The 14,686-nt window shown below is 41.6% G+C and overlaps 1 protein-coding gene across 3 annotated transcripts in view; it reads left to right on the top strand.

Annotated features, from left to right (window-relative positions):
• RP1 (RP1 axonemal microtubule associated) overlaps positions 1–14,686 on the top strand; it is a 452,067-nt gene that overhangs the window by 256,052 nt on the left and 181,329 nt on the right. For all 3 annotated transcript variants that reach the window (XM_075584311.1, XM_075584310.1, XM_075584309.1), the window contains one exon: positions 3,503–3,657. In XM_075584311.1, coding sequence (XP_075440426.1) covers positions 3,503–3,657 — 155 coding nt within the window. The remainder of the gene's footprint in view (positions 1–3,502; positions 3,658–14,686) is intronic.

The raw sequence follows: 14,686 nt of genomic DNA, 5'->3' as shown, positions 1-14,686 counted from the left end.
GAGCACTCACTCCAGCAACCTCCACACAAATAGGTCGGACCAGCCCTATACAACCTTGGTAAAATTCGTAAGGAGGGGGAAGTGTGTGTTTGTGTGGAATTGTGTGTGGGGAATGGTTTGTGTGGATGTGTGTGTGTGCAATTGTGTGTGGGGAATTGTTTGTGTGAAATTGTGTGGATGTGTGTGTGTGCAATTGTGTGTGTTTGTGTGTGATTGTTTATGTGGAATTTTGTTTGTGATTGTGTGGAATTGGAATTGCGTGTGTGTGTCTGTGTATGTATGTGTAGGGGGAAATGAAGTATGTGTGGGATTTTGAGAAGGAATGAGACAAGGGGGATAGAGGGTCAGTGAGGGGCGAGAGAGGGAGGAGAGCAAGGTGGTGTGTGTGTGCGAGGGGGTGAAAGCAAGGTGTGTGTGAGGAGGTGGTGCTGGCAAGGCTGCGGACATGGGGACCCCGGTTGGAAACATTTTTTTTTAAATTTAGGGAGCCCCTTGAATTTGTTTTTGCAAAGGGGCCTAAAAATGACGTTACATCAAAGCTGGGGCTGTCGCAGAAGATGTGTCATAGGAATACATGGTACAGCAACCAATCCCTCCATTAGTGATGACATCATGGATTTTGCCTACCAAGCTCAACCCTGGTTGGAAAATCTGTGATGGGGGGGAGGGAGTTTTTCCCTGGGGAAGGTGGTTAGGGAGTGGTGGGGCTGGTAGGGGTTAACCTTTTTGTTTCCCTTAGCAGTTAGTACATTAACTTAGGTAGCCAGGGGGTTAGGCAATGTAGTTTTATTTGTGTATTAACCCATTTATAGCGCTTCATGGTCACCTAGTCATGGAAACCCATGACTAGCTGACCACTTGGGTGACTAGGAGGTTAATATGTAGTTAAAGGTGTTGTAGTTAATATTTTGTCACTGTAACAGTGCTCGTCTGTAAATAAGAAGTGAGCCGCAAGGCTGAGGTAGGATATAGATCACAGACCTGAACCGAGAGATAGAGTCCTGAAACGAGAATAAAATAGTCAGGGTCACAGGCTGTGGTCGATGTAGGCTGCAAAAGAGGAAGGTCGGGGTCACAGGCTGGAAACAAGGCAGGGTGAAGATACACAGGAGCCAGACCGGAACAAACAGCAACTATGCTCTGGCAGTGTTCTGGAGGATGTCCTGCCACTTTATAGGCAAGACCCCAGGGACAAAGATGGCCCTTACAGCCTCAGTATCGGCAGGAGTAAAGGACTGCCAGGGAACAAAATGGACATTGTGGCTTCAGTGTGGGCACTGACGGTGCCAAAGCTTCATAATCACCTATTCTATGTTCGGTTTGCTTACCCTGCCTTTGTAGATAAGGACCATTATCTACACACAGTAGGCAAGATAGGGATAACGCCAGCCAAGAGTAGGTGATAATACAATTAATTTGCCATTAGCCAGATTCCGATAAATAATGGGACTTGATGACATGCACGAAAATGACAATATTTGCGGTATTTAGTCATTTTGGTACCGGACCCGATATTTTTATCAGAAGGGCGAAAACATTTTTTTCTTATTTTTAGCAGTACAACGTTGATGACTTGCACCATAGAAATAACACTTTATTTGGCTATCGGAGTTTGATGAATCTAGGCCATCAAGTATAAAAAGTGTGACCACTGCTGAGAAATTAAAAAATATGGTCTAGCTTAGAATAGACAGTCAAGGTCAGACAGCGAAAATTATAGTTTGTCAAAAGACATGAAAGGGTTTGGTAGAAACAGTGCATTCACTGTCTGTTTGATGTGTTAAACAAATTGTAATTAAAATTATTCAGTCATGTAATGGATTCCCTTTGATATTTAATAATATTTTTATTACAAGAAGTATTTTTAATAGATTTTGAAATGTGTCCTGAGCACAGACACACAAAAATACAATAACATATACAACAAAAATAAAATGCATTTTACATTCTGTTAAGTGCATGTATTTAAAAATGATAGGCTTGACTTATTTGGTAATGTTTTAGAAATATAGTTTACAGTAACTTTTTTAAACGTGAAAGCAACTGCTAAAATTAAAAGGCTAATTTATCACAAACCATGTTGCTCTAGAAGCAAACTGCAAATAAAATAGAATCTGAAATCAAAGTCAAATAAGTTCTCAAAAGTTAGACAAGTGAGACACAATGAGCTCTCAATGTAATAAAATAAATCTAAGTAAAGTATTAGGCACTCGGTGGCCTCCGTAAAGGAGTATATTACAATGGCTGGCGCCTGCAAGTCTTGTTCGAGCCAGAGCATAGCAAAAGAAAGGCCTGGATCAGGCCAGGCAATATAATGGAAGACCAGGAACGAGGCAGAGCACTGTACCAAAGGAGGAAAGAAGGTCAGAACAAGCACAGGTTATGGGAAGGCGGCAGGCAGGAATGAAGTTGGGACACGGACTGGATGGTAACAGATCAGGAACATACTAGGTCAGGATTCACCAAAAAGAGTATTAGGATAGAGAGGCTGGAACAATCTGGAAAAACTATGTTGGTCCAGCCAACGATACAATCTGTGATTCATGCAGACGAAAGACAGGAAACACAGGAGCTAGATCAGGCAGGAGGCAAACAACAATGCTGAAACAGGTCATGGTCCAGGAATGTCAGGACCTGGAACAGGAAAGGCACCAGGAAATCTGGACCAGAGAAATATACAGAAGGAGCATGGTAAAGAAAGCCTAGGTCAGATTAGGCTAGAGGCCGGAATACAATTATGAACTAGTCACTTAAAATAGTATAACCGCTAAGCGCACTTCTCTACAAAGGTGCTTTTATAAGCACATCAGTCTCTCTATGCTAATAACTTAGCTAGATAAAACCTAGTGTATTTTGTTTAATTACAATTAAACAGGGTCTATAATATTACTGTTCTACTGACCTACACCACCAATAATTCGTCGTGTTCCTACATATACCCTCTTATTTTAATTATAATCTCAATAAAATTATTTTTAATACGATAACATATACACATGGATACTTGAGTGCTCTCAACATACCAGGCTCTCGCTTGTTCCTACATTACTGTACTATATCCTTGGCCAACCACTGTATCCACTACTTCTATAGCTGAGCAGGGATAACTTCCCTCTCCCATCCATTCCCCCATTCCCCTGTCCCTTGGGTTACTACTTTTTACAATATGTTCTTTTTTTGCTATTCTTTTTCTACCATTTTTCGAGCAGTATAAAAAATCTAATGTTGTATGGTACATTATATTGCTATTAAGTAGATTTGCGTAAACATGTCATTCTGATTTGTACAGCCCCATTCCCAACACTGCACTTGGTAGAACTTCCCATACACAATAATAAAAAAAACGTAGTACATTTTATCTGCAATTTCAAAACATGCTTGTAAATTACATGAGTTGTTCTTTGTGAAAATATATTGATAAAGATGCTTAGTTTTGTTAATCAAATGGGCTGTTTTCTTAAATTTTGCATTTTGCTTAATCCTTTTGGTAATCTCTTTTCAGTCTGTAAGTATATTGTTGCTGTTCACATTGGAGATCACTGGGGAGCAGAAACCTCCGCTAATGTTTATGTAACTCTCTATGGAGAAAGAGGGGACTCAGGTGCGAGGAAATTACAGACGTCTTTGGTTCCAGGAGAAAGATTTACACGCAACAAGGTAAACTTCACTGTTCTCCTTTTCTTTATTGTTAGATCATCCCACTGGCTGACATTTTAAGACAAGTCACATATTTAAATTAGAAAGTGCAAAAGAACTCCCCAAAACTCAGCCTGCGTAATTAAAAAGTATATATTTCAAGTCATTATTTTGTTTTTAAGGGAAAAGGTGTTCTCACAAAAGTGAACGTGGTGAATGTTATAATGATTGTAAACAATACTATGTACTTTCCGATACCCACAACTCCATAATCCTTATAGAAAACAACATAAATATGCAGCCTGACAAAGGTTTGTAAATTTGTTATACATCAGGATTGTCCTCAGATGTGTGAAGCATTCAGTGCCAGACTATTGGCCTCATTCTATAAAATGCGATAGCACCGATTTGGTGCTTCCACATCGTAAGACCCATTGAATTCAATGGGGTTTTCCATATGGTTGTACCAGATAGGTGCTGTTGTACATTAGAATAAGGCCCAATAGCATGTATTAACTAAGCTGTCTACTGCCATCAGACACCTTCCGGTGCTGGAAGACATCTTACTGCCCATTGACTTGAAGGTGCCTTAATGCAAAAGATTACATAGTAGATATGGGCCAATAAACTATTTCTTTTTTTTTGACCAAAAAACACCTTAAAGCATTGCACACTTAAAATGAATATGTCAAAGATGGGGCAGAGATGCTCACAGTGTTGTTGCGAAGGCGCTACAGCACATAACTTCCAGGCCGCGCTACAGTCTAAGTGACTGTGACATCATCAGTGGGTGGAGGTTTGCTTTTCTGCAGCTGCTTCCATGTTTCCAACCAAAAGGAAAGCGACACTGTGAATGCAAATAATTAAAGTCTATTGAAGTTCAGGTATGTTTTCACTTTTCTGTTTGTAAGCCAAAACTTAGAACTATTATCCTTAAAAAACAACAACACTTTTTTGTAAAGTAGGTTGAATTGCCTCTTTTACTTCTGATACGTTGGGTAATAATACTCTTGTTAACACTCCATTTAAAAAAAACCCTGCAGTGTTTATTTTCTCTCTGAATTTCTTCAGTATATTTTTGCTTTCCACAATGCTTCAGCAATACACGAGATCTCAACAAAGCACATCAATAAGTAATCCCATACATCGTCTTTCTATATCACAGACAATTTGTTGATATTTGGAGAGCGTAAAAGGAAATGAATGACACAGTATGGCCATCCCTACATATGTTGTGTTATTGTGGTGGTATTGTTGTAGTTTTGTTTGTGGTGTTCACTGTCCTAGAAGATTGTGCTATTGGAAGTCATAATCCATATTGCTTTGCCCTACAGCATGTTTATTTTCATTGCTGGGATCATAACAACCTGCTCGGGTTGTTTGGACAGATGACTGTACTTGGATCTCATGTGAAGATCATGATATCTAATAACATGATGATCCTTTGTGTACACTTGACTACAATGTTCTACTCCAGTCCTCAAGTGTCACCAACTGTTCTGGTTTTAAGGATATCACTGCTTCAGTACAGGTGGCTCGGTCAATGACTGAGCCACTGATTAAGCCACCTATGCTGAAACAGGGATTTCCTTAAAACCTGACCTGTTGGTGGCCTTTGAGGGCTGGAGTTGGCTACCCCTGCTCTACACCATTGGTGGGCAATAGGTGCTCGGGCACCTCACCCACCTCTGCCTGCCCTACCGGCCTGCTCTCCCTCTCTAGAAAAAATCTGTGTGGTTCTCCAAAAACTCAGGCACAATTGCTTGATTGGCTCTTGATATATGTAAAAAACCTCTGATGGAATACCCCTATGGTATGATGACATCATAACCCAATATATTTTGAATTAGCTGGAAGAGATCCCACTGGCACTGTAGTAGGGAATTAGCACACTCTAGTGTCCAGACATATAAACATCGATGTGGTTGAATAATCAAGTGTAAAGAAATAGAGACCAATAACTCACGTTATGATTGCAGCCTCGCGTCCTGGGGTAAGGGGTGCCTCCGTTTTCATAACAGGCATATGGTAATGGAAAGAGAAAACTGAGCACTACTTCCAAGCAGCTAAATAAGTCAGGCAAAAAGCGCACCCATGAAGGAAAACAGTATCAAATTGAATGGATCATTAAAAAAGCAGCATTTTGGGACACAGACCACACCTACGCGTTTCGAGCGAAGCTCTTTATCAAGGTAATTACAATCCATTGTCGGATTTGTAGAATCCAATCCATGGATTCAGCAACTCGTTGGTGGATTCTAAAAAAAAAAAGGGTGCGTGTGCGCCGAGCACGCGCATTTTAAGTGACACGTCTTTGTCCTTTGTCACTGTTTAGGTACAGATATTGTATTTGTGATGGTGATGTTTTGAATTAAAAAGCAAAACACAATGTCAGTGACAAAACGCAAAGAAGTTTGACTTAGAATGTGCGTGCTCTGCACACACCTCTGTTTGAGCTATTTGCACTTCAATATTCACTAACTGTGAATTCCTCGTGTGTGTTTGTCTCTATGTGCGACTGTGTATGAGAGACACCGTGTGTGTGCGTGCGACACTGCGTGTGTGTGCGACTCTGTGTGCGTACGTTACTGTGTGTGACAGTGCTTGTGTGACACTGTGTGTGTGTGTGTGTGTGTATGTGTGTGACAGTGTTTGTGTGTATGTGACTGTATAGCATTGGGAAGGGTTGTGCTGGTGACCTTATTGAGAAGGGAGGGGGGCCATCTGTGCAGCAGAGAGTTCGGTGTGAGGCAGGCATAGGAAGTGGTCCAGGCAGCTGATCAGGGAAGTTGCGCCTGATGTCTGGTGTCCTGCACCTGTGCACAGTGTCAGGCAGTCTTGCGCGCACGCATGACACCAGGCGGTCCTGTGCACGCGCATGGCTCCGGGCGGTCCTGTGCACACGCACGGCTCCCGCGGTTCTGCGGCCGCGCTGTTAGTGGACATGTGCTTTTGTGCATGAGCAACAGGGTTTACAACTTCCTTTTCTGCGCATGCACGCTGCGGCCCACAACCTCTTCTTTTGCGCATGCGTTTACTCTAACCTCTGTACGGGTTGGAATGCTGATTTTATGAGCATGCACGTGCGCAACGGCCACGCGGGATGGGCGTGCACCCATTAGTAGTGTGACGTTACTTTCGTTACGGTTTTTCGTTACAAGGCAAGACGTTTTTCCCATTAAAACACTGTAGGCGCCAGCAAAGAAGTTTCTTCAAACTTCTGTCAACGGATTGCTGAATTGGCGCATTGGATTCCACAAATCTGACCACGGGACTTAATTCCTTGGTCATCTGTTGTGTCTGCAGCTCCTCAAGGAAGGGTTTGAAATATGTAGTTAAAAAAGTAATTAAAAGTTGTTAAATATGTAGCACAGCTATACTCTTGTATATATAAAGTTCATAAAGGACATTTTTTTTAAAAGGTCTACCGACTTAGGAAAAGACTGCAGTTTTTTGGGTACCTCAGCTTTGTAGCATTTTCTTATAGTTTAAAAGTTGCTTATAGTGTATTACAAGGAAAAGCAAATATTTATCATGCAAGGTAGTACAGGCATTCTCAATAATGGATAATTAACCACTCTCTTCTCCAACATATTCTTCAATCTCTTAGCATCCGTGGCACTGCTCTCCCCTAGTTCTTCTCCTTCCTCTCTTACTTTTCCTTCAATGTCATGTATGCCAACTCCTCAACCTCTACGAAACTCTGTAGTTGTACCCCAAGTCTGTTTTAGACCCCTTACTTTCCTCTCAATATTATTATTATTTATTTATAAAGCACCAACGGAATCCGCATCTGGGTACAGTAGGGGTACAGAGTGACATCAATTTCATTAACAGAATGGCATACAGTACAAGTAAGGACAAACAAGCGCTAACAGATACAGAAGGTGAGGGCCCTGCTCATGAGAGCTTACAATCTAGAGGGTGACCTCATTGACTCCTTGGGATTCACCTATCATCTCTATGCTGATGATACACAACTATATTATTTACACCTGTAGTCCAGTCAAAAATTACAGAGAGCCTACCAGCAATCCTGGCCTGAAAGGCCCTTTGTCACCTCAAGCTTATCATGGATTAGGCAGAGCTTCTCATATTCCCTCCCAAACCAGGCCCATGGTTCCCTTCTCTATTAGTCAATAACACTACTATCCACCCAGTCCCGCAAGCACGCTGCCTAGGGGTTACATTCAGCTCCTCCCTTTTCTTGTCCTTATGTATAAACGCTGTTACTAAATCTTCCCGTTTCTTTCTTCATAACATGTATTTATTTATAAAATGTTTTATCAGGAAGTAATACATTGAGAGTTACCTCTCGTTTTCAAATATGTCATGGCATAGTTATGATGACAAATAATACATGGTTACAAATACATAGTTACATAAGTGAACAGGGTATACATTATATACAAGATATGCGAAGATATGTCCCTCCCTATGTTCCACTACCACTAAAGCACTAATGTATGCCCTTGTGCTCTCCTGTAATGATTACTGCAACATTCCTTTATCTGATCTCCTTGTCTCCCACCTCTCTCCTTTATAATCAAGCACCTTCACTTTCAAAATCCCTGCTACAAATGCCCTTTTTAATAGAAGCATCTCATTACGTCTTATATGTCTCTACTATGAACTCCAGCTGCATTAATACTATTTCTATCATAGGCTTCTGTGATATCTATTATTACAGAACCCTATGGTAGAAATAAATTTAACCCCTTTGATGCCTTTGGTTACCAAGTTGTACAGTAGGCATCAAAGGGGTTAATACAATTTAAAAAATACACTAACTGCCCCCCCCCCCCCAGTGGCTACCTTAGTAGCTAGTAGAACATTAACATAGTGCTGGTTGGGGAATCTCGTCATGGAGACGCTACGCACCACAGTAAACTGTATTGAAAACCATTTTGGAACAACGGTAGTGCAAGGAAAGTACTTATCCTTTTTTTGCTACTATAGTAAAACATTGCCAATGTGGCTAACTAGGCCATGCAATGCTCTACTAACAACTCATGTAATCAAGGGGTTACCACTAGCATACTCCCACCTTGGTGGCCTAGCCACCCACCCTGGGGCAACTAGTTCCACCCCGGGGCAACTACTCCCACCCCCCACTAGACTAAAGGGCAATAGTCCAATTAGCCAAATGTGGCTAATAAGACTTTTGGCCAGTGAAAAGCAATTAAAAAATACATTTGTAAAAAAAATACATTACAAAAATAGAGATGACGGCAGCACTCAATAGGAAAAAAAATCACTGTACTTACGATAGTCCTTACAAGGATGGTGTTCACACATAAGGTGGTATTTTAAAAGCAGGTGCTGCATTTAATTTGTACAAGAAAACATGCAGATGATACATTTCTGGCCACTTGGGCCCTTTGTCAGATTGGTGAATCAACAAAATACCATAACATCCTGCCTTATGTACCCCACCGAATACAATAAGAATGAACGACCTCCAAACCTGGGTGACTCACAAATGGTTCCGGGATCAACCGGAAGTAAAAATGTAATGCAGAGGCAGTCTGCTAATCAACAAGGCGTGATTACATCATTCTTTAAACTTTGCGTTCCATATGTTCCACCTGGAACGCTAGTAACATATACTTTATAGCAGGACAACAAACTCCCACTAGGGACAAAGCAGGTTAATTGAAAAGTAAATACTAATTTCAATGGCTAAAAAAATCAAAGTTCAAAATAAATCGAGGCTCAATGGCCAATTTGCAATCCATTACCATTCTGAATTGATGATGTGAAATACTCAATGTACCACTAAGTCCTCGACCCACTGTTACTTCAAGAAGAGTCTTCTGTAAGTATTTTTGTTATCTTCTTTTCTTTAAAGCTGTCTTCTTCTTTATCCTTTTCTATCTTCAGCGACTGGATGTGGCCTCTTCAGTGACTTCCGGTTTTCTGAGAGGGGCCAGCCTTACATAGGGCCTGGGCTGTCCGTAAAGGTCTGACGTCATTTCGTACATCAACCAATTTTGATTGAGGTGTGGTTGCCACACTTTTAGATGACATAAGTGTGGTAACCATATGATACCAAACAACCAACCTGATTGTGTGATGTACCATGTGATGTCAGACCTTCTGGGGAAATATTTACTGGTTTTAGTGTATGTAGGTAGTTTAAAAAATAAAAATAAATGTTTTTTTTTGGAATGGACAACAGCCCAATTAGCCACATTCGGCTAATATGGCTATTGGCCATTCGTACAGAGGTTGGTGAGTTTCTTGGGGGTGAGTGTGGGAAGGTATAGTTGCCCCTGGGAGGGGGGTTAGGTCCCCAGGGGTGGGGGGGGTGGTGGTTGTATGGGTCAACCCTTTGGTTACCTTAGCGGTTAGTGAAGTATACTAGCCATTAAATTAGCCAAGGGGGGTAGGTAGTGTATTTTATGAATTGTATTAACTCCTTTGATGCCTATGGTACACCTTGGTAGCCACAGGCAGCCAATGGGTTAATGTCATTTCCACCATAGGGTTCTGTAACAATAGATATTACAGAAGCCAATGATATAAATAGTATTATTAGTGTTAATGCGATCGTGATGCTGGTATTAACACATTATTAACGGTCACGGTTAATTCCCGCATCCTAACTTTGGGTAAAATATTGCACCTGGTAAAGTACTTACGCAATCTCGATGCATTCCATCTTAAAATTGCACTAATAAGATTTTTTACTTGGTGCAAAATTAACTTAATTTGGAATTGACTATTGAGAGAATGTGATAGTATTTCCGGTTTTAAAATAAATATTCAAAACGGAAGTACTGGAGATACATTAAATAAAAAAAACACGTAGGACTCTTCCTGTTAATTGGTCATCTAAACCCATGAAATATCAAAGAGTCTACTTTGACACAGACATATCAAAGCTGTACGCCAACAATTTAAGCCCAATCATTAAAAGAATTTCAGAACAACTTAGGTGGAGTGAGATCTCTTGCTTTTAGGGAGATGTCATTAAAATGGTCATATTTTTCTAAATTATTGTACCCAAAGCAGATTATTCTAATCCTAATCAAACAAAGAGAAACACTATAAATAATGCCATCTCTAAGTATATCTGAAAAGGGGAAGACATAGAATGTCACAAAAAACAGTCATTCTGAAAAAAGCCAGAAGGCCCCAATTTACATGACATTCGAATATACTGTATAATCTAGCATGTTTATTAAGACATGTAGGAGACTGGCTATTAAATAGGGATTTATACACTAATAGTAATATTGAAGAACACATGGTATCAGTGCACTCACTTCAGTTTTCATGGAGAGACCCAAGTACAACTATAAAAAACAACCTATTGTTTGGGCCGCTATCATTACATGGAAGTCAATTAGAAAACTTTTTTTCCAGAAATTCAGGAACTAGAAGAGCTACAGTATTTGTAGACCTAAATGGGACATGTAAAATAATCCAATCAGAAACTCAATACAAACTGTCCCACAGAGTCTGATTTAACATTATCTTTAAGAACACCAAGGCAAAGGACAAAAATTCACCCAAAAGCAACTTAAGACATTTTATGTGAGAATGTTCCAAAATGTATATGCAGTATTAGAACCCAAGTAACAAGGTTCATTGCTAAAGTAGGGAAAATTAAAAGAAAATGAATTCTCGTATCTTATTATTTGGGAATGTAATCCCATGATGTCATTTAAATAGGAAAAAAAGTACAAATCCCAATGGTAGCAGAACTCTTCTTTTGTTGCAAGGAAATCTATTTGTTATCAGTAGATAAGGGAAACACCACCTACATTCACCTTATTGTATAAAATCATTTTGAAATTAATGCAACTAGATAAAACAGCAACTTTAATGGCTAAAGAAAACAAATGGGGTCTGATTATTATTATTTATTTATTTATAACACTCCAATATATTTCGTAGCGTAGTACAATAGGGTTGGAGGACAAAAATAATAAGGTAAACATTAATACATTGTTACAGTAGGTAAGGAGGGCACTGCCCCAAGGAGTTTACAATCATTAAAGAAAGGTAAGTGGAAAGATAGGGTATGATACTCTATCTATAGGATATGATGGTTTTTGTGTTTCGGATAGCTGTTTATTATTTGAAGGAGTTGGCGTTGGGGAAGAAATAAGTGGGATTATGCGAAGGTGAAGCTATGAGAGACGGTAACGTGTGAAGATGGAAATGGTTCAACATTCATCTGAAATACTTTACCCAAGACCAATAACAGAGCAGCTGTAACATTATCTTTGGCCGCCAACTTTATTGTGACTCAGATGTTCTCTCCTAGAGAATCTGAGGTAAAGAGAAGTCAGCTGTACAGCCAGGGCCGCCACCGGAAATCGTGGGGCCCGGGACAAACATTTTAAGCGGGCCCCTCCCCCATGTCGGCGATTTTGCCTGCCCCCCCCCCATTTCACACCTCACGAGCCCCCTCTCTTTCACCACCCCCTTTCCCATGTATTTCTCTCCCTTCCGTCTCACCCCCTCTCACTCTATTGTCTCGCATGTATTTCTCTCCCCTGCGTCTCACTCTTACTCCCTCTTTTCCTCACTCACCTCCTCTCCCTCCGTCAATTACCCCACGCTCACTCATTCCCTCCCCCCCACACAATTAACCCCACAAGATATATACCAAAAAACTTCCCACCGCCCAATGCAAAAAACTTCCCACATCCAAATACTGTACATTAAAAAAATCTCCACCCCCCAAATATATACAACCTCCCCACCAAATGCATACAATAAACCCACCTACCCAATACATATAACACATACATATAACACATACATATATATATTACACACACACATATATACATATCACATAAAAGAAAAACAACCCTCCCCAACACATATAAAAATTCCCCCAAGCCCCCAATACATATACAAATTCACACAGGCCCCCAATACATATACAAATTCCCCCAAGCCCCCCAATACATATACAAATTCACACAGGCCCCCAATACATATACAAATTCTCCCAAGCCCCACAATACATATAAAAATTCCCCCAAGCTCCACAATACATATAAAAATTCCCCCAAGCCCCCAATACATATAACAATACCCCCAAGCCCCCCAATACATATTAAAAAGACCCCCACAATACTTATATAAAAAAGACTTACCTTGTGGATGATCAGGCCGGGTCCAGTGGATGCCGGTAGGTGTGGGGGGGAAGGTGGATGTCGGTAGGGAGGGGAGGGGAAGGTGGATGCCGGTGGGGGGAAGGTGGATGCCCGTGGGGGGAGGGGAAGGTGGATGCCGGGAGGGGGGGGAGGGAAAGGTGGATGCCGGGAGGGGGGGGAGGGAAAGGTGGATGCCGGGAGGGGGGGGGAGGGAAAGGTGGATGCCGGGAGGGGGGGGGAGGGGAAGGTGGATGCCGGGGGGAGGGGGAATGTGGATGCTGGGGGGGGGAAAGGTGATGTGGATGCCAGTAGGGGGGGTGCAGAGCCATCTGGATGAGGCTGGGGAGGGCAGCGTGTGCAGCCAGCGCTAGGACCAAAACTGTTGAGCTGTAGGAGGAGTAGCGCGTAGGACGCAGTCGCGGAGGATGGTCTGCTGCTTGATGCCGGTAGGGGGAAAGGAAAGTGTATGCGGGGCGGGATTCGGGAGGGTGGATGCCCGTGGGGGGGGGGGAAGGAGGATGCTGGTGGGGGTGGAGAGGGAACCGGGACAGCGATATGGGTAACCGGTATAGGGAGGGGGGCCCGGCAGGGCCTGCTGCCCGGGTGGGGCCCGTGGGGTGTCTTAACAAGAGCCGCCTGGGCGCTGACTGGGGAGTGTGCGTAAAGGCCCATGGAGGATGGATGCCGGGGGGGAGGTAGGAAGGACAGGGGAAGTTAGGACGGGACGGACACACGACACGACTGAGCCAAAAAAACTGAATAGAGTATGCAGTACACAGACAAACACACAACAGTGAGGGTGAAACAGATTAAGACAGACAAACACAGTACAGATAACAGTCAGCATGTACTTAACATTTGTGTTGTATTTGAATAAGCAGCTGCACAGCCAGGAACATTGAAACACGCTTCTCCCGCCTGTGCAGTTGCTTATATTAGCTGCTAGTCAGTCCCACTCCCCGCCCATGAGGAGGGCCCTGATTGGATCCCCTCTCTTTTTTTTTTCTTTCTGAAACACGGCCCGGTGGCGGCCGTGGGTGGCCGGGCCCCCTGACTCACCGGGCCCGGGACGCCAACACCGGCAGACCCCCCCTGTGGCGGCCCTGTGCACAGCACACAGGCACCCAGAGCAGAGATTCTGGGGGGAGGTGCTGACTATGTCCATGCTATTGAAACATTATCAAACGGGAAGAAAGTAAAAGATGACATTTTCCTAATACAATCAGAACGAATAACCTCTATAAGAGCAAAGTTTTATTTCAGTTGCTCCAAAGAAACAATTTAGCTTTTAAAAGTTAATAATGAATATACACCAAATTTGGCGAACTGGGGACGAAGTGGTTATAATGTGTTTATTGTTATTAACACTTATCTCCATGTTACCCATATGTTCTTTATTTTATTTCTTTGTTTCTATATTTATTTTGTTAATGACACTCAGTTAGTTTACGTAAATTGTAGACAATTAATGATCTTTATATATGTCTTCTATGATAATATAAGAGCTTCGTCGATATATTTTGTTTTAGAAAACCTAACCCTTTGGCAAAAATAGACAACGGTCTATTCTTTTTTCCCCTCTAAGCACCATACATACAGGAACTGTATTGGTTTTGAGAACTTGTTCATTGAGTTTTCATGTAAAAATAACATGTCTATTAAAAAAAAAAAGACTATTAAAAAAAAAAGGGAGAAACAAAATAAATGGTGCACTCTTAAGAATTCTCTACTAAACAATGTGAATAAATTATTAAAAACTGTGTGGTAAAAAAAGGTCTAACCTGAGGTAGACAAAGTGTGATATAGAAGGTGTTTCATATCCCAAATAAAGTAGTGTGTGTACTTCAATACACGTTTAAGGTGCTTGTATGCACCAAAACGTTGGATGCTACAATGACTTCTTTAAATAATTAAAATGACCTTTTTTG

The sequence above is a fragment of the Ascaphus truei genome, chromosome 2 (assembly GCF_040206685.1).
Source record: "Ascaphus truei isolate aAscTru1 chromosome 2, aAscTru1.hap1, whole genome shotgun sequence".
NCBI classification, from domain to species: domain Eukaryota; kingdom Metazoa; phylum Chordata; class Amphibia; order Anura; family Ascaphidae; genus Ascaphus; species Ascaphus truei.
The sequence above is the reverse complement of the archived record's forward strand: the minus strand, read 5'-3'. Positions and strand labels throughout refer to the sequence as shown.